General features: G+C 36.4%; 1 protein-coding gene across 10 annotated transcripts in view; it reads right to left on the minus strand.

Annotated features, from left to right (window-relative positions):
- c02h10orf67 (chromosome 02 C10orf67 homolog) overlaps positions 1-6,229 on the minus strand; it is a 39,310-nt gene extending 33,081 nt beyond the window's left edge. For 3 of the 10 annotated variants that reach the window (XR_009266021.1, XR_009266024.1, XR_009266019.1), the window contains exons 1-8: positions 6,044-6,228; positions 5,761-5,881; positions 4,933-5,076; positions 4,783-4,857; positions 4,531-4,653; positions 1,769-1,907; positions 846-904; positions 696-761 (exon numbers count right to left, since the gene is read on the minus strand). Coding sequence is in view for 2 of the 10 variants with exons in the window: in XM_058744374.1 (XP_058600357.1) it covers positions 696-761; positions 846-904; positions 1,769-1,907; positions 4,531-4,653; positions 4,783-4,857; positions 4,933-5,076; positions 5,761-5,881; positions 6,044-6,129 (813 nt within the window). In the remaining 8 variants the exon portion in view is untranslated. Of the gene's footprint in view, positions 1-695; positions 762-845; positions 905-1,768; positions 1,908-4,530; positions 4,654-4,782; positions 4,858-4,932; positions 5,077-5,760; positions 5,882-6,043 lie in introns of those variants that run through there. The other 7 variants (XR_009266028.1, XR_009266025.1, XR_009266023.1 and 4 more) reach the window with 5 other exon arrangements.
- Between the last annotated feature and the right edge of the window lie 17,016 nt (positions 6,230-23,245).

The following is a 23,245-nucleotide window of genomic DNA, read 5'->3' on the forward strand; positions in this document are numbered from 1 at the left end:
CATAAAATATAAATAACAATAACGATAATAATAATTAATTATAATACTTAATAATTATATAATATATAACTTTACACAGAAAATGTTTAATTATAATAAAATATATTATTATAATATAATAAAACAATTAATTATAATAATTATATAATATATAACTTTACACAGAAAATGTTAGTAAACTATTTTCTTTTAGAAACTGGTGTAAAAACTATTTTCACTCAGAAATTGCTAGTAAATTTCACAAACAATTACAAAGAAAATGCAAATTACACATTGAATTAAATGTGACATTTAGAAGTAGAAAATCTTAAATATTTTCTTGTGAAACATCTTTATTTGCAACTTTGAAAAATCTTTTTTTACAGTGTGAAATCATGTTAAAATGCATTTTTTGCAACTTTTAAAAAGGTGAACATTTTAGTGTTTACCAATTGGCCCCATTTACTTCCATTGTGTGTGTAATATATGTTATTTTTGTTTTTTAAAAGAAAACAAAGAACAAGTTGAAATTAATTTTGTGGCAATCAACATTATGAATGAGCTTAACTATTACTGAACCCAACATTTTTTGTATGCTTCTATTGACTATCTTTGGACTTACTGTACACCACACTGGTCAACAATTGTTGTGTTTAATGGTGGTATATAAATAAGTTTAAGATGAATAATCCTTTAATAAAAGTAAAAAACCTCACCTTTTCTCTTCCACTTTCTCTTTCAAGGTTTAACTGCATTTTCAGTTGCTCATGTTCACCTGTCAACTGCAATCAAATCATATGAAAGTGTTTTAAATAAAACAAACTTAATGAGCATATAAGGATGTTTCTGACTTTTATGTGTAATACCTTTTGAAGGGCTTTTTTGCTGTCGTCAGCCTCTGATTTTAACTGTGCCAAATCCAGAGCTATAGACAGAAGAAAGAGAGAACATTTGAGAGAGAACACAAAAAAAGACCCAGTCCAATATTCACTCCCACAACTTTTCACAATATCTAGAAGAGAAACAAAGGCTGATGCCGGGAGCACAACGACAGGACATCCACTCATCTTTGTTCATCTTTCGCATCTTGGGTCAGTCCTGGCCTGGCCTGCGTGACCTGTTCTGGCTCAGGGTCCTGACAAGCTTCTGACCTGGTGCATTGCTGCTGACACGTCCACTCATATGCACTGACCAAACACAAGCCACTAAGTTCAAGGGCCAAGTGTGTGTTAGTGCCCAAGTGCTTTTATTTCCATAGAGACTTAAGACCTGGACAGATCTTATCTTTAGTCACAGCCAATGCAAAATGTTTTAGCAGATGGTTCTTCACATTTTGAATGGGGACACATAAAAGGAGTTTATGTTCCAATGAAATGGATGATATGTTGTTTTGGAAGTTTTTAAAAACCGATGTGTTCATGCATAATCACAAAAAGCAGTGGCGTAAAATACTCAGTCGGTTATCAAAGTTACATAAGCAATGAATGAATATCAAACACTATGAGAGATAAAGGCCTGACCCTTGAGAATACACCTGTCTTGTGTTTGCTTTCTCCTCGCAGACTCCCACAGAGTGTGAGATGATAGCTATGGTCTGACAAGTGTCCTCAAACATTGCGTTCTGAATGCTAACTACCTCACACACCGGGAAAGATAAGAGAATGTGTCTATGTTTCCAAAACAAGCATTCGTGACAAATGTTTTTGTCCCAAAATGCATTTGAAAAAATGCATGCACACTTTTTTGTGTGTGGTTCATCAAAAAAGGAATTCAAATGCGCCCATGTTACCCAGCCTCTCCTCTTTGGATTCCAGGACTCGGTGAATTTCTTCCAGCTCGACGTGCAACGAGTCAATGTTATCTTTTAGCTTTTCATTCTCTGACTTCAGTCTGCTTTTCTCGGGGTCCTCCGCTCCCTCGGAGTCGATCTGAAAAATGACACAAGTCCTTTTTAACTTTCCCTTTACAGCGCAAAACAAAAGCCACGCCGCTCAAGCTGCGTGGCAAATATGAGTGCCATTCAGGCACAAAGCAATCGTACAACTTTCTGCCTCCTACCATTTCCCCCTGAATAATAAAAAGCGAGAAACAAAAAAAAGCAAACACATTTAGAAGAGGGCGATCTCTTTTTTTTCTCCTCTTCTCTCTTTCGGCCTTTTCTTCTCGCCCGGAAGAAAGACGGCAGTACATTACATACAAAGCCCATAATTCATGGGGACATTTTTATTGACAGGAATAATACATATCATACTGTTTGTGTGCCCCTGTCATTCAGGTCAATTTATTCTGGAAGTCAAGGAAGGCAGCTGGGGCCTATCCACCCACAGTCTGGGCTCTGCTTTCTAACAAGCTCAGCAGAGCCGGGCCGTGAGGGGGGGCGATTGGAGGATGGCTGAGCAGCCCCAGGGGGTTCGCAGAGAGCACAGTTTCCCGGGGGGGGCTTGTTGCCTTTGTGCTGTCTCTCAGTAGCAGCGCTGCCAGTGTCACCAGGATCACATCACATGTCAGCGCGCTGAAGTTTGCAGACTGGGAGCCGCATGGAGCCCATCAGGTTCCTGTGATATCCACGCAGTTGGCCCTCTACTTTGTACCGCAGCAACCATTCATGGCCCGGACATTAACAGGGCTTTTGCATGCCTGTCACACTTAAGATTGTGCAGGCGTTCAAAGGCTTTCAAAGGGTTTTCTTCTTTTTTCCCCACTTTATTCACTCCGTCTCTCTCACTCATTCATAAAGAAAGTAAATTGCAATCATAAAGAGGTTTTGATTGCTATAAGTTTATTTGATGTTTGACGGTTTACCTTCTTCGTCACGTTTGGGATTATCTTGAAAGAGCCTTGACAACATGTACATTTAAGGTAGGGTTGAAAAAGGTACCATCCCAGCTTTTGTAAGTCACAGCGTCGTTTTAGTCACACAGAATTAATGCAATGCTTCAATTTATGACATCTTGCATATGGTTGACGATTGTTTACTATAGATTTAATCCCAGAATAAAGAGCCATATGTTATGAATGTGACTCCCCAAGTGTGACGGTCAGTTGATGATGATGATGTACATGTCATGGACCAGGATTTCTCTATCACTAATAGGAATGTGCATCGGTGCATCTAGCATGACAGAAATATGACTCCATGCGGGGTGGTCACCTCAGCCCAAATATCACCCACCCTTCAGCCTTCCCTCCCTGTTTCACTGTCATCTTCTAGGGAGACACAGTATTAACTTTTGTTCATTGACGCTGAGGCTAATTTTTCCTCCTCAAAACGATGTTTTATACTCTAAGGAACACCTTCCTGCCCTGTTTGAACACCCCAACCTTTAACTCTGGCTCCACCATCTGCTGCAGTAACAGAACTACAGGTGATTATCCATGCGTCTCTCCTGTGGGTGTGAGATTTCTCATTAACACAATGAACAAAGCTTGAACTCCGCCGGGCTGCACTCATTTGTTACACTTTGAGTGGCAGGTTTTGTATGGCCGTTCTCCCGGCCATCTGCCTACACAAGCAGCCCTTTTAGTTGGACAGAGCTTAGACACTAAGGGTGAGATATAACTCTCTGAGGCGGAGTGAGAGGGGAAGTCTATTAAAAAGGCCAATAATAGACACCTCACTTATTGGCACCTGATAGCTCATTCATGTTGCATGTAAACCTCTTTCGCAAGGGCATAAAGGTGAGTAATTGATTTCACTTTGTGGAACGCAAGAACCTGCTTATTAGTGTACAGCCATGGGGCCGGGCCACTCCCAAGTGCACTTCAGGCTATAATAGAGCAGGCCACTAAACAATAATTACCATCCTGCTGGTCAATAACAACACAAGCTGGATGACATTTAAGCAATCAAGAATCATATTGACATCATTAAAGATAAATGCACTACTGGCCAAGCAATGGCTGCCATCAAAAAATATTACATTTCTTAATAAAAAAAAAATTAATTATTAAATTAAATTTGCCATCATAAATATTGTACATAAATACTGTACAGAAAATAAATACAATTGTGATAATTATTTAAATCAGCAAGGACACATAAAATGTATAATCTTAGAAAAGATTCATATTTTAAATAAAAATTCATCAAAGAATCATGAAAAAAAATGTATCAGTCTCCACAAAATTATTAAGCAGCACAACAGTTTTCAGTATTAATAATTTAAGTAACTTTCTGAAGGATCATGTGACAATGAAGACTAGAGTAATGGCTGCTGAAAAATCAGCTTTGGCATGACAGAAATAATTACATTTTAAATTGTATTAAAATAGAAAACTGTTATTTTTATTGGAATTGTATTTCACAATATTACTGTTTTTACCGTATTTTTAATCCAAAAATGCCTTGGTGAGCATAAGAGACTTGTTTTAACAGTAATGTCTGCATCATTTTGCTAATTTTCACAACATTCTGTTTGTACCCCTTTTTTGCTTACTGATTCTTTCACATTGCTTCATTGTGTAGATACATACATACAGGGCTATATTTAAACAAATTAAACTGATTATTGTACACAGGTTTTTCTGTGATGAATGGCATTGAGTCTGTACCTCATATTTCTTTAGCTGTTCAACCATCCACTCAATCTTCAAGTTCTTCTCCTGAAGCTCATCCAGAAGGTCCTTTACTCTTCCATCAGTAACATCACAAACCAGATCCGTCTCTTCTTTATTCTTGTCAAATTTGGGCCGTGCAAGATTTCATTATGAAAGATTCAATGTGAACTTTGTAAATGATATCAAATTAAAACAAACATACTTTTTGCAATGTTAGTTGATATTACAAATCCATTAAAAGCTTACCTTATAGCTGGCTTTGATCACCTGCATAGCATCTGAGAGCTGCTGCTGATAGCTTCTCCGAAGAACAGATAATTTCTTCAAATAAAACATACATTAATAGAGTAGAAACATGGTTTATTGCTTATAATAGAAGCAGCATTGTGTACAAACCTCTTTGTGGCAGTTCTCTAAATTCTTGATTTTATCATTCATACTTGCATAAAGGGCATCAGATTCGTCCTGCAGTTTGGTCTCATACTGCAAACGTATTATTTTCATTTTCTTTTCAGTGTCTTCTTTCAACATGTTCATTTCCTGAGATGCAATCAAATATTTTAAAACACCTAAAAGAATAATATGGCACTAGCAACATAAAGGTTATGGTTTATACAGTATATCCAACTCAACAAAGACTGTAAGATGCTTTGGACAAAATGTCTGGTGAATAAATAAATGATAACTTAAACAAAGACTTGCTACTATTCAGTACTTTCCATTTGTCTTTCTTGCTTTTTCAGTAGGAAGGTTACATTTCCTTCCCAACCATGCAAATAAAGTAATTTTTGTGAGTTATGGAACTAGAACATGCATTTAGTAGAGCATTTATTCGGCTGCAAGCCTGCTAATCAATATGTTTAACTCTGCAGGCTAGGGGATTCCTTGTGAAGGCACTGTTCTTCACCACAAAGCCATCATATGCCCTCTCAGCGGGTGACCTAGGCGGCCCGCAGTGAGGCCACTCAAAGCTAAAGTTAGAAGAATCTTGAACTAATAAGATGAAAAGCCGGCAGCATGAATGAATTCACTGAGCATATCTGGAGGAATGCACTGAGTATAGCAGCTTTCTGTGGGCCAAACTTGCATTTATAAAGATAGCTGCAGATTGATTGATAGCTGACAGACTGGCTGCTTCCTATTTTTGTGGTTAAAAAAAGTTCTATGAACGGACTAAGCTGGCAATTATAAGGGACTATTTATCTAGTGGAAGCAGATACACACCTTCATAAGCTCTGCAGTGTTGGCAGCGAGTATCTTTATATTTGGCAGCTCTGACTCGTCAGTTTGGACACAGGCATCTTGTCCAAAAAATCCTGCCCTCAGCTGGTTTGACAGAGCATACCTGAAGAGGCAGAAAGGTCGTGTGGTGAAATTAAGTGCAAAACCTGCGCTAGGCTACTGAACAGATTAGTTTAGCATAGTTCAAAATTAACTGAAGCTGGTCTTGGCTCTGGAGGTCTTCAGCAACTTTAAAGCTTGTTTGCAAGAGAGCAGAACTTCTTACCGACGTATTTCCTTAATCTCTTCTGAAATCTGCTCCTCCTCGGCTTCATCCGCAATGCTGTCTATTCTCTTTTCGATAACGTCCATGAATCCAAACTATGGGACATAAAACGCTATCGCACAATGTTTGACTACAGATTTCGGCTGCGCTAAACGGTTGCCGTAGCAACAGAAACTCAACAGGAAGCCAACGACTCTCACTGTAACCTGAGCCGTTTTGTGCTGGACTCGCATGTAGGATACAATCGTTTCACATTATTATTATTTTTTTAAATAAATAAATTATAATTATTATCAATAAAATTAATTCAGTGTGTTATTAATAATATATTAAAGCAGTCGTACTTAATTAAAATGCTAAAAAAAAAGACACACACAATCAAAAATTGAAATGTATTAAAACCTATCAAAAACATATATACAGCTGAAGCTTCTAGAATCATAATTTTACTTTATTTAATTTACTGTAACAATGTAAGTTTATTCACTTTTTAATCAGTTTAACATATCCTTGCTGAATAAAATATTAATTTCTTTCAAAATAAAATAAAATAAATTACTGTCCCCAGACCTTTGAACGTTAGTCTAGGCCTATATTGCTACAAAAGATTTCTATTTTAAATAAATGCTGTTCTTTTGAACCTTTTATTCATCAAAGAGTCCTGAAAAAAGTATCACATGTTCCAAAAAAAAAAAAAAAAATTAAGCAACATAACAGTTTCCTACATTAATAATAAATCTGTATATTAGAATGATTTCTGATGGATCATGCGACACTGAGGACTGGAGTAATTGCTGATGAAAATTCAGGTTTACATCACAGGAATAAATAATATCTTAAATTATATTAAAATAGCAAACTGTTATTATATATTATAACTTATATTTAATGTATATTTAACATATTTTTGATCAAATAAATGCAGCCTTGATGAGCATAAGAAACTTCTTTGAGCAACATTAAAAATCTTACTAATCTTATATATATATATATATATATATATATATATATATATATATATATATATAAGGAAAATGCTTTAAATTAGTTTAAATCCTCTGGATCCATTTGTTAGCAGAACAGATATTGACAAATGAAATTACAAGTGAAATTCGGAAGCCTATTAACCTTGATTAGCTCTAAACAGCTCTCCTAATTCACCATGACAGCATTCTCTGTGTTTATGAAGTAATTCTAGTCAACTCATATCTCAGACGGAAGACAGACAACAGACTTCAAATTAACTGGCTTTACCTCCTTAATATATTTTAGGGGACTGTTGTGCACTTTCATGTGTCTAATCACAAAGCCCACTCTTCATTTTCAGACAAGGAAAAGTCTATTAAAATAGATTAGTCTGCCATAGTCTGTCTAGATGGCATAATCTCTTTGAGTCTGCTTAAACAGCATAATCCCCAATACTAAAATATACTCCCCTGCATGCTGTAAGCCGTACCCTGAGTGAAGCAGTCACAACAGCAGACTCTAGGTATGTCCCCTCCCCCTCGTAGACAGCGTTGCTTGTACTGTAAGAGTCTGCCCTGGGGCAAGCCAATATGGCCCTTTAATTAATCTGTGTATTCCTCCTTCGTAGAGTAAAGGGCTAATGGTGTTGATTTTTTGGCTCTGTTTTCACTGAATGGAGATTTCTGATCTTCATTTTGCATGTGGTCCAAAACAGTTTGTTATTTAAAGCTGTTCCAATTGAGAGTCCTTATGATCAATAACGTATGCATCATTGAGTATCAGTCAGGCGTAAAGTGAGAGTAACCGTCTTGGACATGCTTGTTTAACACACACACCTCCTAATGAAGAGACTAGAGATGGAATAATGTTCTTTAATTATTATTATTATTTTTTTAATTGTTAAATTGTTATTTCAGTTTGTATGTTGTTTTCACCTCAAAGTTTAATGTTGCATCAAAATGCTTGTAGTATGTATACAACTTTAAATTTATATTGAACATAAGGTGCTATGTAAAAACAATTAAATATCTGCAGGCAAACATAATATCATAAATTATATTTTGTAGATATATTTAAAAACGGACTATTTGGAGTAAGTCTTGTGTGGTAAAGTGTAAATTGTACATTGTTTCTCCATCTTGAGCATGATGAGATACTGAACATTCATTAATTTCTATGTGATAAAAATGAACAGATAAAAATAAAAAATATATATATTGTCATTCAATTTGTAATAAGTAATATTCTGTTTTTTTCTCAAATGAAATATGAAATTTGCAATGTAAAACAATTATTAATTTAAATATAACAAATATATTTAGTATTTGTCTTTTTAAAAAACCCCACTATATATCTGTTAGCAGCATCATTGATTTACTATTATAGCTTTTATTAATATTTTAATTCGTTTTTGGTTTTATATTTTCATTTTCATTTTAAGGCAAGGCAAGGCAAGGCAAGTTTATTTATATAGCACATTTCATACACAGTGGTAATTCAAAGTGCTTTACATAAAAAGAAGTGAAATAGTCATTAAAAATAATCATAATAACAAGAAATTAAAAATAATAATAATCACAACAATAAAAACAAAGTGATTTAAAAATGTATTTAAAAAGAATTTAAAACATTTAAGAATAGAAAGTGGTTATACATAGTGCAATCAGTTCGGACGTAGCACAGTGCTCACTCAACAAATGCACAGCTAAACAGATGAGTTTTGAGTCTGGATTTAAAAGTGGCTAATGTTTTAGCACATCTGATCTCTTCTGGAAGCTGGTTCCAACTGCGGGCGGCATAACAGCTAAAAGCGGACTCCCTTTGTTATGTGTGAACCCTTGGTATTTCTAACTGACTCGATCCTAATGATCTGAGTGGTCTGTTAGGTTTATATTCAGTGAGCATATCTGCAATGTATTTAGGTCCTAGGCCATTTAGAGACTTATAAACAAGTAAAAGTACTTTAAAATCAATCCTAAATGTAACTGGAAGCCAGTGTAAGGACCTGAGGACTGGTGTAATATGCTCAAATTTTCTGGTTCTAGTCAGAATCCTGGCAGCAGCGTTCTGGATGAGCTGCAGCTGTCTAATGGTCTTCTTTGGAAGGCCGGTGAGGAGACCATTACAATAATCCACCCTGCTGGTGATAAAGGCATGAACAAGTTTCTCTAAGTCTTGACTGGAAACAAAATATCTAATTCTTGCAATGTTTTTGAGATGATAGTATGCTGATTTAGTTACTGCTTTGACATGACTACTAAAACTAAGGTCTGTCTCCAGAAACACCCCAAGATTTTTGACTTGGTTTTTAGTTGATTGACCCTTAGAGTCAAGGTATGCATTCACCTTGAGAACTTCATCTTTGTTTCCAAATGCAATGACTTCAGTTTTCTCCTTGTTTAACTGAAGAAAGTTCTGGCACATCCAACAGTTTATTTCATCAATGCATTGGCAGAGGGAGTCAATGGGGCTGTAGTCATTTGGAGATAAGGCTAGGTAAATCTGTGTATCATCAGCATAGCTGTGATAGGCAATTTGTTTCTTTCTCATTATTTGACTTAGTGGGAGCATATACAGGCTAAACAAGAGTGGTGCAAGAATTGAGCCTTGTGGAACTCCGCATGTCATGGACCTCCACTTAGACTTATGCTCTCCTATACTCACATAATAACCTCTCCCTTCTAAATATGACCTGAACCATTTGAGTACCATCCCAGAAAGCCCGACCCAGTTTTCCAGTCTCTCTAGAAGTATGTTATGATCAACAGTGTCAAACGCAGCACTAAGATCTAGTAGAACCAGAACTGATATTTTGCCTGAATCAGAATTGAAGTGAATATAATTTATTATCTTAATAAGCGCAGTCTCTGTGCTATGATGTGCTCGGAAACCAGATTGAAAATTGTCCAGGTATCCATTTGAGTTTAAGTAGTTGTTCAGCTGATTAAAAACTACCTTTCCAATAATCTTACCTATGAAAGGAAGATTTGATATTCGTCTATAGTTGTTCAACATGGTGTTATCAAGATTGCGCTTTTTCAGAAGGGGCTTAACAACTGCAGTTTTCAGGGAGTTTGGAAAAGTCCCAGAAAGAAGTGAAGCGTTGACCACTTCTAAGAGATCTGCTTCTAAACAGTTAAGCACACTTTTGAAAAAAGATGTGGGAAGTGTGTCAAGATAGCATGTTGACGATGTAAGGTGCTGTACTATTTCTTTCAAAATTTTGCTATCAATTGCTTCAAAAACAGACATAGTCACTTCTTTTTGAAATTGCGGTCGAATCTGTGTGACCTCTGCAAAAGTAGATATGCCAATCTCCTTTCTGATATTATTGATCTTCTCAGAAGAGAAGGAAGCAAACTCATTGCATTTACTGTCAGAGAGCATTTCACTGGGAATCTGACTTGGGGGGTTTGTCAGTCTCTCCACAGTAGCAAAAAGAGTGCGAGAGTTGTTTAAGTTACTGTTTATAAGGTTTGAGAAGAAGGTCTGTCTACAGTAGCTGTGGTTAGTTCCACATTGAAAGCATGAAGGGTGTCTTTACAGATGCTATAGTGAATTTCAAGTTTTGTCTTCCGCCACATCCGCTCAGCTTTTCTGCATTGTCTTTTCATACTCTGAGCTTTTAGTTAAAGTTTTAGTAATTTTTCTGTGTTTTTGTATTTTTTTAAATATATTTTAATGAATTTATATTTCAGTTTGAGCTTTAGTTATTTTATACATCAAGTTAAACTGAAAAATGAGGAATGTTGCCTTGTTTGCCTTTTTTATATTTTAATTTTAAATAAAGCTTCAAATAAAGCTTATTTCATTTTAAATAACAAAAGTTTATTTTATGGTTAAAGTTTTTAGTTTTAGAATCTGGTCTGAATAGTTCTGTGTCATAATTATGAGGCAGACATAACTTTACAGAAAATGGAGGGTATATTTATGAAGCCAAGTCAAGCAACAAATTCCCTAAGAGATGGCCCACCAGCTGACAATGGAAATCAGCCTTAATTCATTTAGTCTGAACCAGCACTTCTCAGAAGCCTTGGGGCCCCAGTGCGAGCCTGAGCAGAGCTACATGCTGAAAGAGGAGCTGTCACATGGACTCCATTCATGAGGACCATTCTGAGGAACAATCAAACTAATCTAATAGAATGACTGGGAATGGGTGCTCTCGGACAGGACAACAAGATCATTATATCGGTCTATTGACGCTAATTTATGCAAATTAATAAAATGCTTCAGGGATGTATTTATATATTGCACATTTATAGATGTCAACATGACACTCAACAACATAAATAGATAAATGATACAGACTCTCATTAGTTTGCACACAGGGGTTCGGTTTCATATGGCTTAGTATTTGCCATGTCAACAAATGGCAGCAGTGTCATTGTAAACAGTTCATTTTGGGATGATTTCAGCTCATCATCAAAGCCTGGAGGCTGATCTGACATCACTATTCTGGGTGACTCTTTTCTAAAAGCACAAAGTCGACTTTTGCTGCCCTCCACTGGTTGAAATGCCTCAACCTCCAAAAGAGTTATTCCTGCAAATAAGAACAAGAGACAAATAAACAATAATATATATAATTATTATTATTATTATTATTATTATTATTATTTACAACTTAAATGTGGGCTATTTCAGAAACTTGCAACCCTAAAACTTTAGAAAGAAATAAATATATATTGTCTGCTCAATGCACAATTGTGGACTCTTCATTTATATACTTCCTATTTAATTTGTTATCAATATATGCACAGAAGTAATCACAGTAATCTCCATATTTACTAAATTATGTGGAAAATAGGTCAGTGGGCAGTCAGTCTTTTTTTTTCCTTTTTTTTTTTTTTGCCCCAGCAGTCAGAAATGGGCAGGCTGCCAATTAATCCCTTGTCATACTATAAAATTGTCATTAATTATAGATTGTGGTCATTAATTGTTATATATATTCTAAACAGTAAAATAAATACCTTTACTTTCATATTGTTTAAACATAAAAATATAAAAAAAACATGACAAAATCACAAAACAAAATTAAATGTACAAATTATAAAATTATGTACAATGGAATAAATTAAGACTTTTAATTATTTTTATTGGTGTTTTATTTCTATTCATTGATTTATTAGTTTATTTCCCCCCCATTTTTTATTTGTTTGTTTGTTTGGACAGTCTAATAAATAACTACTATGTGATTGACCTACGTATGTCATATTTATTGAAAGCCACAACACAGCAGACACACAGTGGAAAAGGGACACAGATTTTGGATGAACCCCATGGGATCTAATCAGGGCCAGATTGGTTAGGAAACCTAAACAAGACATGCCAGCCCCCAGAGAACGCACCACTGGGAGGGGGGAAACATGATATTAACAAATGGCCTCTGGTGACATAAGCTAAAGCTCCCCTCCTGAATAAACAGAGAAATTAATTAGTTAGAGTTGGCAGCATATGACAGAGGTTCAAAATGGCATATGGCATAAGTTTGCTTATTGCTGATGCAGTCTTGCCCTAGAGAAAGTGAGAACAACTAGGCTGATTCAGAAATAAGCTGGATAACAAATATCATGATCTTATCTGTGGTTTTATCTGATGCTCCTGACATTATGTATTTTAATTTAATGTGTATGAACACGCTTTGCTATATCCGACTGTTTTCTCTAGAGGGCAGTAGCTGACCAGGTGTGACAATACGTTCATTCTCATGAACTCTGCTGTGGAGGTAAAATTCATTATATTAATATTCTTAAACAGCTTTTGGGTGCAAAAATCGTTATTTAAAAAAACATATTAAAGTATCTCTAGAAATATGCTCTGGTCAAACGCAGGCTTTTATTATTGTTAACTATCATTTGAACGTCGAGAAAATGAGCAGCAGTTCTTTACTGAGAATAGATACCTCAAAGTAATCACTTTCCTGCTTTTTTTAATTATTATTTACATTTAATTTATGCATTGAAAAAGCAATTTCTTAAAGTCTATTACTATTTTGAGATGAGACCATGCGGAGATAATATTCATTTTATTTTATATTTTAAGTTTTAAAAGCAACACCTTGTTTAATGTGTAACACTAATCATTTTTAAATGTAGCTTTACATTTAAATATTCATTTTTTTTAACAAAAAAGTTTGTCAAACAAAGTGCTTACACTGTGCCATGTGTGTTAAAATTGCCCCAATGTTGCAGCCATGATAAAATCTCATATGCTAGCCAATAACCTAGAGATAAAATATAAGTTTAAATTTGCAATCATCTAAACTTTAAACAACAGAAGAAAAATACTGTACATCCAAAAAGTAACTTTCATACCTCAAAATCAAGTATTTTTTTAAAAACCGCTGAGGTGAAATGATTGTGCTCCTTTTTCACAGGCATAGAGAAAATACTAGTATGTGCAGATTAAGTGTCATCACTCTAGCTTGTTTCTGATTGGAGGAACTGAGTGTGTTACATTTGCCCCATTACAGTTGCCAGTCTCTCCTACTATGCACAGTGTATTTTTATCTGACAGGAGCAGGAGGCAAACCAGTAGAACTACCATACCACAAAACATCACAGATTTCCAAAAACTAATATTCTCTGCAAATATCACTTTTTTGAGGATGATGCCATCAAGGAACTGGTGTTTGTCATAAGAATATTAATAAGGTTAGCATGGTCCAGTCAGCCTCTACTGGCAAATGTCATAACTTCACCATTCTGAAGGGCAAAAAGCATTCAAAAGTGTCTGTGTATTATACTGAAAAAGGGTCTCAAGCTAAATTTAAATCACAAAAGTGTCGTTATATTTTTATATATTTTTTTTTTGAGGGCTCTTAACATTGTGCAACTGTGACATATAATTGCTTAACAGTTTGATTAGTTTTCTACTGTAGCTGTGATCTAGGATATAAATTTGTAAATATAGCTTTACATTTAAATATTCATTTTTTAACAAAAAGTTTGTCAAACAAAGTGCTTACACTGTGCCATGTGTGTTAAAATTGCCCCAATGTTGCAGCCATGATAAAATCTCATATGCTAGCCAATAACCTAGAGATAAAATATAAGTTTAAATTTGCAATCATCTAAACTTTAAACAACAGAAGAAAAATACTGTACATCCAAAAGTAACTTTCATACCTCAAAATCAAGTATTTTTTAAAAACCGCTGAGGTGAAATGATTGTGCTCCTTTTCACAGGCATAGAGAAAATACTAGTATGTGCAGATTAAGTGTCATCACTCTAGCTTGTTTCTGATTGGAGGAACTGAGTGTGTTACATTTGCCCCATTACAGTTGCCAGTCTCTCCTACTATGCACAGTGTATTTTTATCTGACAGGAGCAGGAGGCAAACCAGTAGAACTACCATACCACAAAACATCACAGATTTCCAAAAACTAATATTCTCTGCAAATATCACTTTTTTGAGGATGATGCCATCAAGGAACTGGTGTTTGTCATAAGAATATTAATAAGGTTAGCATGGTCCAGTCAGCCTCTACTGGCAAATGTCATAACTTCACCATTCTGAAGGGCAAAAAGCATTCAAAAGTGTCTGTGTATTATACTGAAAAAAGGGTCTCAAGCTAAATTTAAATCACAAAAGTGTCGTTATATTTTTATATATTTTTTTTTTTGAGGGCTCTTAACATTGTGCAACTGTGACATATAATTGCTTAACAGTTTGATTAGTTTTCTACTGTAGCTGTGATCTAGGATATAAATTTGTAAATATAGGCCTATAACCTTGAAGATTTCTTGATTTCTTGTTTTTTCAGTGTTTTTTTCCCCCCGTTGTCTTCCTTAGAGTGTGCCTCTGTGTGTTCTATAAGGTTGCAGTTCTGATATTTGTCATTGAATGCCCACCGTCCCTCTGGGATTTTTTTAATCCTGTTAATGCTCTTAGATCAAACTGTGCCAAGAACCTACTCAAAGAGCTGATATCTGCTAAAACTAATGGCTTCTGAGCACAAAGGAGGTCCTTTGTTCTCTGCCAGTGACTGATTATGAAAACAACGTGCCAAGAGGTACGTAACTGAAATGTTGTTCACTGATAGACACAAAGCTTTTTTGATGCAGGCCATTTCTGAAAGAGGCACGAGAACGTCTGTGCAACATCTGTCAAACTACAGCTTTGACTGCAACTGTGAAAGACCGATTGAACTTCACTGATGATTCTAATTTAGCACATTATTGCCTAGACACAATATGAATTAAACTTTTATCTGTAATTATAGGTAATATTAACAAAACAGTGTGTCTTTTTTCACTGAAAAAGTTTGCTGCAGTTTGAACTTGTACTTGCTGTTATGAAACTGACCATAACAACATCCTGCAATTTCAAACCAATTAATTTCCATGACTTTTCTAGTAGTTTTGTTTGTGATTACTAAGTAGTTTTAAAAAGAGCAATTTTCAGCCATATACTGTATATTTTTTGAAGTGCATATTTGAGTAAAAGCAGTGAGAATCTATTTCCTCTGTCATTTTCTCCTCAGCCTCCAGCTTGAGTCTGACAGAATAGTGTGAGTCACTGTTTTTCTTTGTGTCTCTTGAACTTTGTGAGACTGACAAGACGTATAAGTCACCATCAGTGCTGGGAAGCTTACTTTGGAAACGTAATACAGATTATTACCTTATCTCAAATTTTAGCGTAACTATTTCAGTTACTTTATTAAAGTAATGCAAGTGATTAAATTTGATTACTTTTTGATTACTTTTCAAAATTTCTAATGTTTCAACTGTTAATCATTTTCAAACATGTAAACCTGACAGGGTTAACCTTACAGTAGTACTCAATACTGATTACTGTCATTTTCAAAATCCTTCATCATATGAATTAAGATTATAAGAATTTAATTTTAAAGCACAACCACCACAAAATCAGACTTACGTTGAGATTGTTCTGAGGTAAAATACTTAAAAGCATAACAAGAAATAATTCAGTATAGCTATGATAATGTTTTTGAAATCAAATATTTGCATAGTTATGACAGGAAACACTGGCATCTCACAACAGTTAATCTTAAAAAAATAAAGCATATACATAAACCCAAATAGAAAATAAACAGTTATCAAATAAGCATACGTCCTAGACTCCTGAAACATTGGTGTCTCATATTTTAGAGCAGTCACTGCAATTTATGAAAGAAATCAGTTAAATCTATATATGGGTGTGTGCAAAATAAATTCAGATGCAACCCCCTTTTGTAATCATTAACATTTTCATAAGTAACTGTAATTTAATTACACTTTTTTTTTCTCAGTAACTGTAACTGATTACAATTACATTTATTTTGTAATTAAATTACGTAATTTAGTTACATGTAACTAGTTACTCCCCGACACTGGTCACCGTACAACTCCATTCATATGGACTGATCATTTTAAGCTGCGATGTCTTTGTACTCTGGACGGTTTGGTTCTCTTTAATAAATATCCCAGTCTTTTCAAGTTAATGATGGGCCGCCAGGTATGAGTAATTTTTGGTGATTAAATGAAGTGTTTTCAACATGACAGAAATAGTTTTCTCTCCAACCCCCACAGTCTGCTCTTAACGTAGCTTGTCTGTGACCACAGGTCTGTGGGAGAGAACATCAGACACATGGATATTAATGCAGGCTGAGTAGGAGTAGACTTCAAAGGATGAAATGAGAGTGGGGGAGAGTGACCTGGACTTGGTATTAGGGTCCAGTTAATTTAAAATGGACTTCTTCAGCTTCCTTCAGCACACAAGGCTCAACTCACTGACAGCCCACCTACAAACCAGCTCACTCACCACTAGCAATATCAATGAGGCAATCATGTAGCTAAACAGCATTTTGGCAACACTTTAAAATAAAGATATCGCACTACCCTTACGTAAATCTACTGACCAATCAGAGTAGAGTATTTCAGAGTAATAAATGCATATGAATTGCGTAAATGGAAGCTTTACATGGCTTTACCTCTCAACAATCATAATGATTAGGCCTACGTATTGCAGGTCATCACCTATTAATTGCTTAGCTGACTCGCTGCAAGTCAAGATTGGATTAGGAGTGACGTAGCCCTGCCTACAGCCCGAGACACTTGGCTAGACTCCATCATCTTCACCATCCTACAGCAGTTTGGAAAATAGATGGATGGTAAGCCTGTGGGATGGATCATTCCTAAAACATTTAACTTGAGCCCACCTTTCTCATTCCTCAAACTGAACTCTGGCTTTGCTAATGGCACTCTTGGGGCGAAGAAGAAGTTGACATGATTGTTATTCCTTTTACTGGAAATGATAAAAAAGTGGAGGATATTCAACATTTGCTAGCTATATGTCTTGAACAGAATACTACGGTCGTATCTTAGAACGTTTGTCTCTCCTAACAAGTGGTGTCACAATAAGCAGCTTGAGGAAGCAAATCCAGTGTACTCTCTTGCAGTCTTACTTAGGGAAGTCAGGGTGGCCTATTTTTGACCATGACACAGCTACGGCATTTCATCCCGAGAGGAGATAATGAGGGCTCTATTTTATTCTGTCTGTGGGTAAGAAGGTGACATTTATATTACTGTGGCTAATGGAGAAGAAACACAGGAAGGACTATAGTGACACCGTCTCCTCCCTGGTGAACTCTACTTGCCACTGTGCCCTTTCTTCTCTCACAGAGCTGGACTTTACTCAGCTATCTGTCTCCATGGCTGAGCTTTGTAAAAAAAAAAATCAATAACCCATAAGCAGGTCTGTAGCCCATAGTCACTTACTTCCTTTAGCCATCAGTGTGCCTCCTCCCTCTGCACACACACACACAATGTAAGTACAAAGATCGGTCAAGTGTGTATATGTGTGTACGTACCCTTTGGCTCCTAGCAAAGGCAAACTAAATTAAGAGGAGGGAAACTCATTTCCTGATAACTTACTTAGACAATCAGGGACGGAGAACCGCCGTTCCCTTTAAATGGAGGAGAGGGTATGAACTCAAGAGTCATCATGGAAGACTGGTTCAGATTTAAAGACAGGAAATTAGATGTTGTGTAGTTACGCATGTTTGCCTGAAATTAAAAGGTTGTTGAATATAGGGTGGACAGAAGGCTCTCACCCCTGAAGTAACCCCCAAATGATCCAGTAAATCTGTAATGTGCCTCAATGAACTTCATAATTGTGATGATGCCTTTGTTTGTGTTTTGCTTAACCCACACAGAGTCAACATCAGTAAACAAACTGGAAAGCAGTGTCTTGATACTTCAGAGCTCCTACTACAACTGAAGATTCTTCTTCTGCATGCTAATTCATAAGAACACTGGTCTGCCAAGATTAAATGTGAATTTTTAAATAGTACTGACCAAAGATTATACAATCAGTAATGTATAATATAATGTGGTCAGTTTTGACTCCTTCACCATGTGATGGACTCCAATATTCAAGCGTAAGGAATTGGATGGATGTTCTGAGTGATGCCAGTTCACAGTCTGACTTGTGTTGCTGCCTGGAATTTAACCACATGTTGGTTCATTAGTTTTAATTGCTCTAAGTCGTCTGCCTGAGGGTAAAGGAATAAAAATGTAAAAAGTCTGTCCGGATGTGTGGAATCTCTAAGAACTGTTAAGCCTTTTTTCTGCAAACGTGAGACATAAATGTCAACAATGGTGAGCAGATCACAGTCTATAATATTTGAGGCAGTCCGCACTATATTACGAATCTGACTTTTTCGTTGAACTGTGGAGCTGCCAAACCATACTATTATTGAGAAAGTCAGCACACTTTCTATGACAGCTCTATAAAACCTGAATATACCAGCTTTAGATACACCAAATTTTTTGAGCTGCCTTAAGAAATACAATCTTTGATTAGATTTCTTAATAATACCTCTTAAGTTATCCAGCCACTTCAACGAAGCAGATATTGTGGTTCCGAGAAACTTAAAACTCTCCACATTTTCAATGACCTGGTCATTAATAGTTAATGGCATAACAGCCTTTTTACCCCGTCAAAGGTCAAACACAATTTCCTTTGTCTTAAAGACATTCAATGTCAAATTGTGGGTACACAACTCCATTCAATCAATGTAGATACCTCCTTTCTATGATCGGCTTTATCATTATCTGTTATCAAACCAATTATTGTAGTATCATCTGCAAACTTAAAATTTTTAACTGATTCACTGTGTGAAACACAATCATTAGTGTACATGGTATATAACACTGGTGACAATACGCAACCTTGTGGAGCTCCAAGACTTATTGTTCTATATATAATATAATATAATTAATATAATATAATATAATATAATATAATATAATATACTTACATTTTAGACATACACTTAAACATTTTATAATGGATTATAAATGCACTGTAAAAAAAATTCAGACCTCCCCAACTCAAAATTTTCTAGTGACTGATTACATCTAAATTTTTCCATTAGCCCAACTGAATTTCTGCTAATTGAATTTTTTCAATTGTGGCAACAGTCTGTTAACATTGGCTCAATGAGAAATAATATGTTGAGCCAATTGAAAAAACATTACATCTTCCAAAGCATGTTATTAGCCCAATTAAATATTTTAAATACAAACCCGATTCCAAAAAAGTTGGGACACTGTACAAATTGTGAATAAAAAAGGAATGCAATAATTTACAAATCTCATAAACTTATATTTTATTCACAATAGAATATAGATAACATATCAAATGTTGAAAGTGAGACATTTTGAAATGTCATGCCAAATATTGGCTCATTTTGGATTTCATGAGAGCTACACATTCCAAAAAAGTTGGGACAGGTAGCAATAAGAAGCCGGAAAAGTTAAATGTACATATAAGGAACAGCTGGAGAACCAATTTGCAACTTATTAGGTCAATTGGCAACATGATTGGGTATAAAAAGAGCCTCTCAGAGTGGCAGTGTCTCTCAGAAGTCAAGATGGGAAGAGGATCACCAATAAATAGTGGAACAATATCAGAAAGGAGTTTCTCAGAGAAAAATTGCAAAGAGTTTGAAGTTATCATCATCTACAGTGCATAATATCATCCAAAGATTCAGAGAATCTGGAACAATCTCTGCGCGTAAGGGTCAAGGCCGGAAAACCATACTGGATGCCCGTGATCTTCGGGCCCTTAGACGGCACTACATCACATACAGGAATGCTACTGTAATGGAAATCACAACATGGGCTCAGGAATACTTCCAGAAAACATTGTCGGTGAACACAATCCACCGTGACATTCGCCGTTGCCGGCTAAAACTCTATAGGTCAAAAAAGAAGCCATATCTAAACATGATCCAGAAGCGCATGCGTTTTCTCTGGGCCAAGGCTCATTTAAAATGGACTGTGGCAAAGTGGAAAACTGTTCTGTGGTCAGACGAATCAAAATTTGAAGTTCTTTTTGGAAAACTGGGACACCATGTAATCCGGACTAAAGAGGACAAGGACAACCCAAGTTGTTATCAGCGCTCCGTTCAGAAGCCTGCATCTCTGATGGTATGGGGTTGCATGAGTGCGTGTGGCATGGGCAGCTAACACATCTGGAAAGGCACCATCAATGCTGAAAGGTATATCCAAGTTCTAGAACAACATATGCTCCCATCCAGACATCGTCTCTTTCAGGGAAGACCTTGCATTTTCCAACATGACAATGCCAGACCACATACTGCATCAATTACAACATCATGGCTGCGTAGAAGGATCCAGGTACTGAAATGGCCAGCCTGCAGTCCAGATCTTCCACCCATAGAAAACATTTGGCGCATCATAAAGGGGAAGATGCGACAAAGACCTAAGACAGTTGAGCAACTAGAAGCCTGTATTAGACAAGAATGGGACAACATTCCTATTCCTAAACTTGAGCAACTTGTCTCCTCAGTCCCCAGACGTTTGCAGACTGTTATAAAAAGAAGAGGGGATGCCACACAGTGGTAAACATGGCCTTGTCCCAACTTTTTTGAGATGTGTTGATGCCATGAAATTTAAAATCAACTTATTTTTCCCTTAAAATGATACATTTTCTCAGTTTAAACATTTGATATGTCATCTATGTTGTATTCTGAATAAAATATTGAAATTTGAAACTTCCACATCATTGCATTCTGTTTTTATTCACAATTTGTACAGTGTCCCAACTTTTTTGGAATCGGGTTTGTAGTAGTAGCATACTTTTTTTTGTTTAACCTAATCTGAAAATGTATATTGGTAAATTTATATAGCTAAAGCAACCTTACTGAACTGTTTATTCCCCGTTGTCCCAAAAGAAAATGATAAAAAAAAAACATTAAAATGACGTTACACTGAACACTGACAAATTTTAATACATATTTTAATCAAATCTACAACAATATTGTAAAAATACCTTACAATGATAAATACATTGAAATTTTCTACACAGTAAACCTTCATCAAAGCTGATGAATTGCACTTTAAACATTAATACATTCACAAACATGCAAAAATATCAAAAACACCATAAAATGTAGTAATTTATCTGAGGTTACATCAACCAGTGTTTAGTGTAATCACCTGAATATTACCATTCTCACAAAATGTACTCTGAGCTCATGAAACTTACACTTCAAATGTTTGTCAAAAAATAATAATAATAATAATCTCATAAGAGGTACTTTGAACTTGAAGGGTTAGTTCACCTAAAAAACGAAAATTCTGTCATTAATTACCCTCATGTCATTCCACATCTGTAATGCCGAGTTCACACTGCACGATTTTCAAACTCGTCGGATCGCTGTTGTTTTCACACTGCGTGACTATCTGGGGTAGCATTCAGTCGCTGCTGTGTTCACATTGCACGATGGATCGGCGACAGGGGCTTTCACATTGCACGATTTCACAATAGGAAGAATCACCGACAACTCTGTCTGATCCGCAAACTACGTTTCACAACAAAACACACGCGAGAAGTGATAAGGAAATAACGCGAGAACCTGCGTGTGTCAGACCGTTGTTCTCGAGCGAGACTGGAAGTATTAAAAAATATAGCCAGCAAATTGTCTGTGGGCTGATTTCCAGCTACAAAAAGAAAAACAGATTATGCAGGAGGGAGATGCAGGGATTGTGTTCTGCAAAGAGTGGTAAATAATAATTTGCAGTAACTGTTATGCTGATGTTGCGGCTGGTCAAGCGTTTGTGCTCGTTTCTGTATGATATAATTGTACATATTAAAATACTGATATGGTCTATAACTCCTCACTGAACTTCCCTCTGCCCTGTATCTTTGTCTCTCATTGGCTGAAGGTCATCGTGATGTAGTTTTCAGTCAGAAATCATTGCACACAGCATGATTGTGAATCGCCGACAGCTCCAGATATTTAGCATGCCAAATATCTCACAGGCGTCGGCGACGTGTCGGCGATTCCCTCAGATCGCGTCTGTGATAATTCACACTGCGCGATTGTCACTCACGTGAACGAGCTCCGATTTGCCTCCGATGTCGGGCATTTGTCGGCGATTTATCAAAACCTGTCGGCGAGTGAAAAATCGGGCTAAAATCGTGCAGTGTGAACTCGGCATAAGACCTTTGTTCATCTTCAGAACACAAATTAAGATATTTTTGATGAGATCTGAGAGCTTTCCATCCCTCCAGAACAGTAGGAAAGACATCATTTTTGGAAGCAACGCGAGTGCTTGGTTTACGTGAAAATAAATAAATAACCACCTTATTTACTAAAACATTGATCTGCAACCCAATAGGGGAAGCACCACCACACTTTGGATATTATTTAGCACAAGCCCCCGCCACAGGCCTGTGATGACGACACATCCCTCCCAGATACACTCAACCACTTTTACTCACGGTTTGAAATGCAGAATGACACACCTGCACAAAAACTGCCCACACCTCCCAACGACCAGGCGCTCTGTCTGTCTCCAGCCGACGTAAGGAAGTCCCTATCTAGGATCAACCCACGCAAGGCTGCGGGTCCCGACAACATACCTGGCCGTGTACTGAAAGACTGTGCTGCACAGCTGACAGATGTCCTAACAGATATCTTCAACACCTCGCTGAGCCAGGCAGTCGTCCCCACATGTCTCAAATCCACAACAATCATACCGGTACCAAAGAAATCACCTGTGTCCTGTCTAAATGACTACTGTCCCATAGCACTGACTCCAATCATAATGAAGTGCTTTGAGAGGTTAGTCATGCACAACATCAAAACCAGCCTCCCCAACACACTCGACCCGCTCCAGTTTGCATACTGTCCGAACCGCTCTAAGGACGATGCAATTTCCTCCACTCTCCACCTGGCTCTTACCCACCTAGAAAATAAA

This window comes from Onychostoma macrolepis, chromosome 02 (genome assembly GCF_012432095.1).
Source record: "Onychostoma macrolepis isolate SWU-2019 chromosome 02, ASM1243209v1, whole genome shotgun sequence".
In the NCBI taxonomy this organism is placed as follows: domain Eukaryota; kingdom Metazoa; phylum Chordata; class Actinopteri; order Cypriniformes; family Cyprinidae; genus Onychostoma; species Onychostoma macrolepis.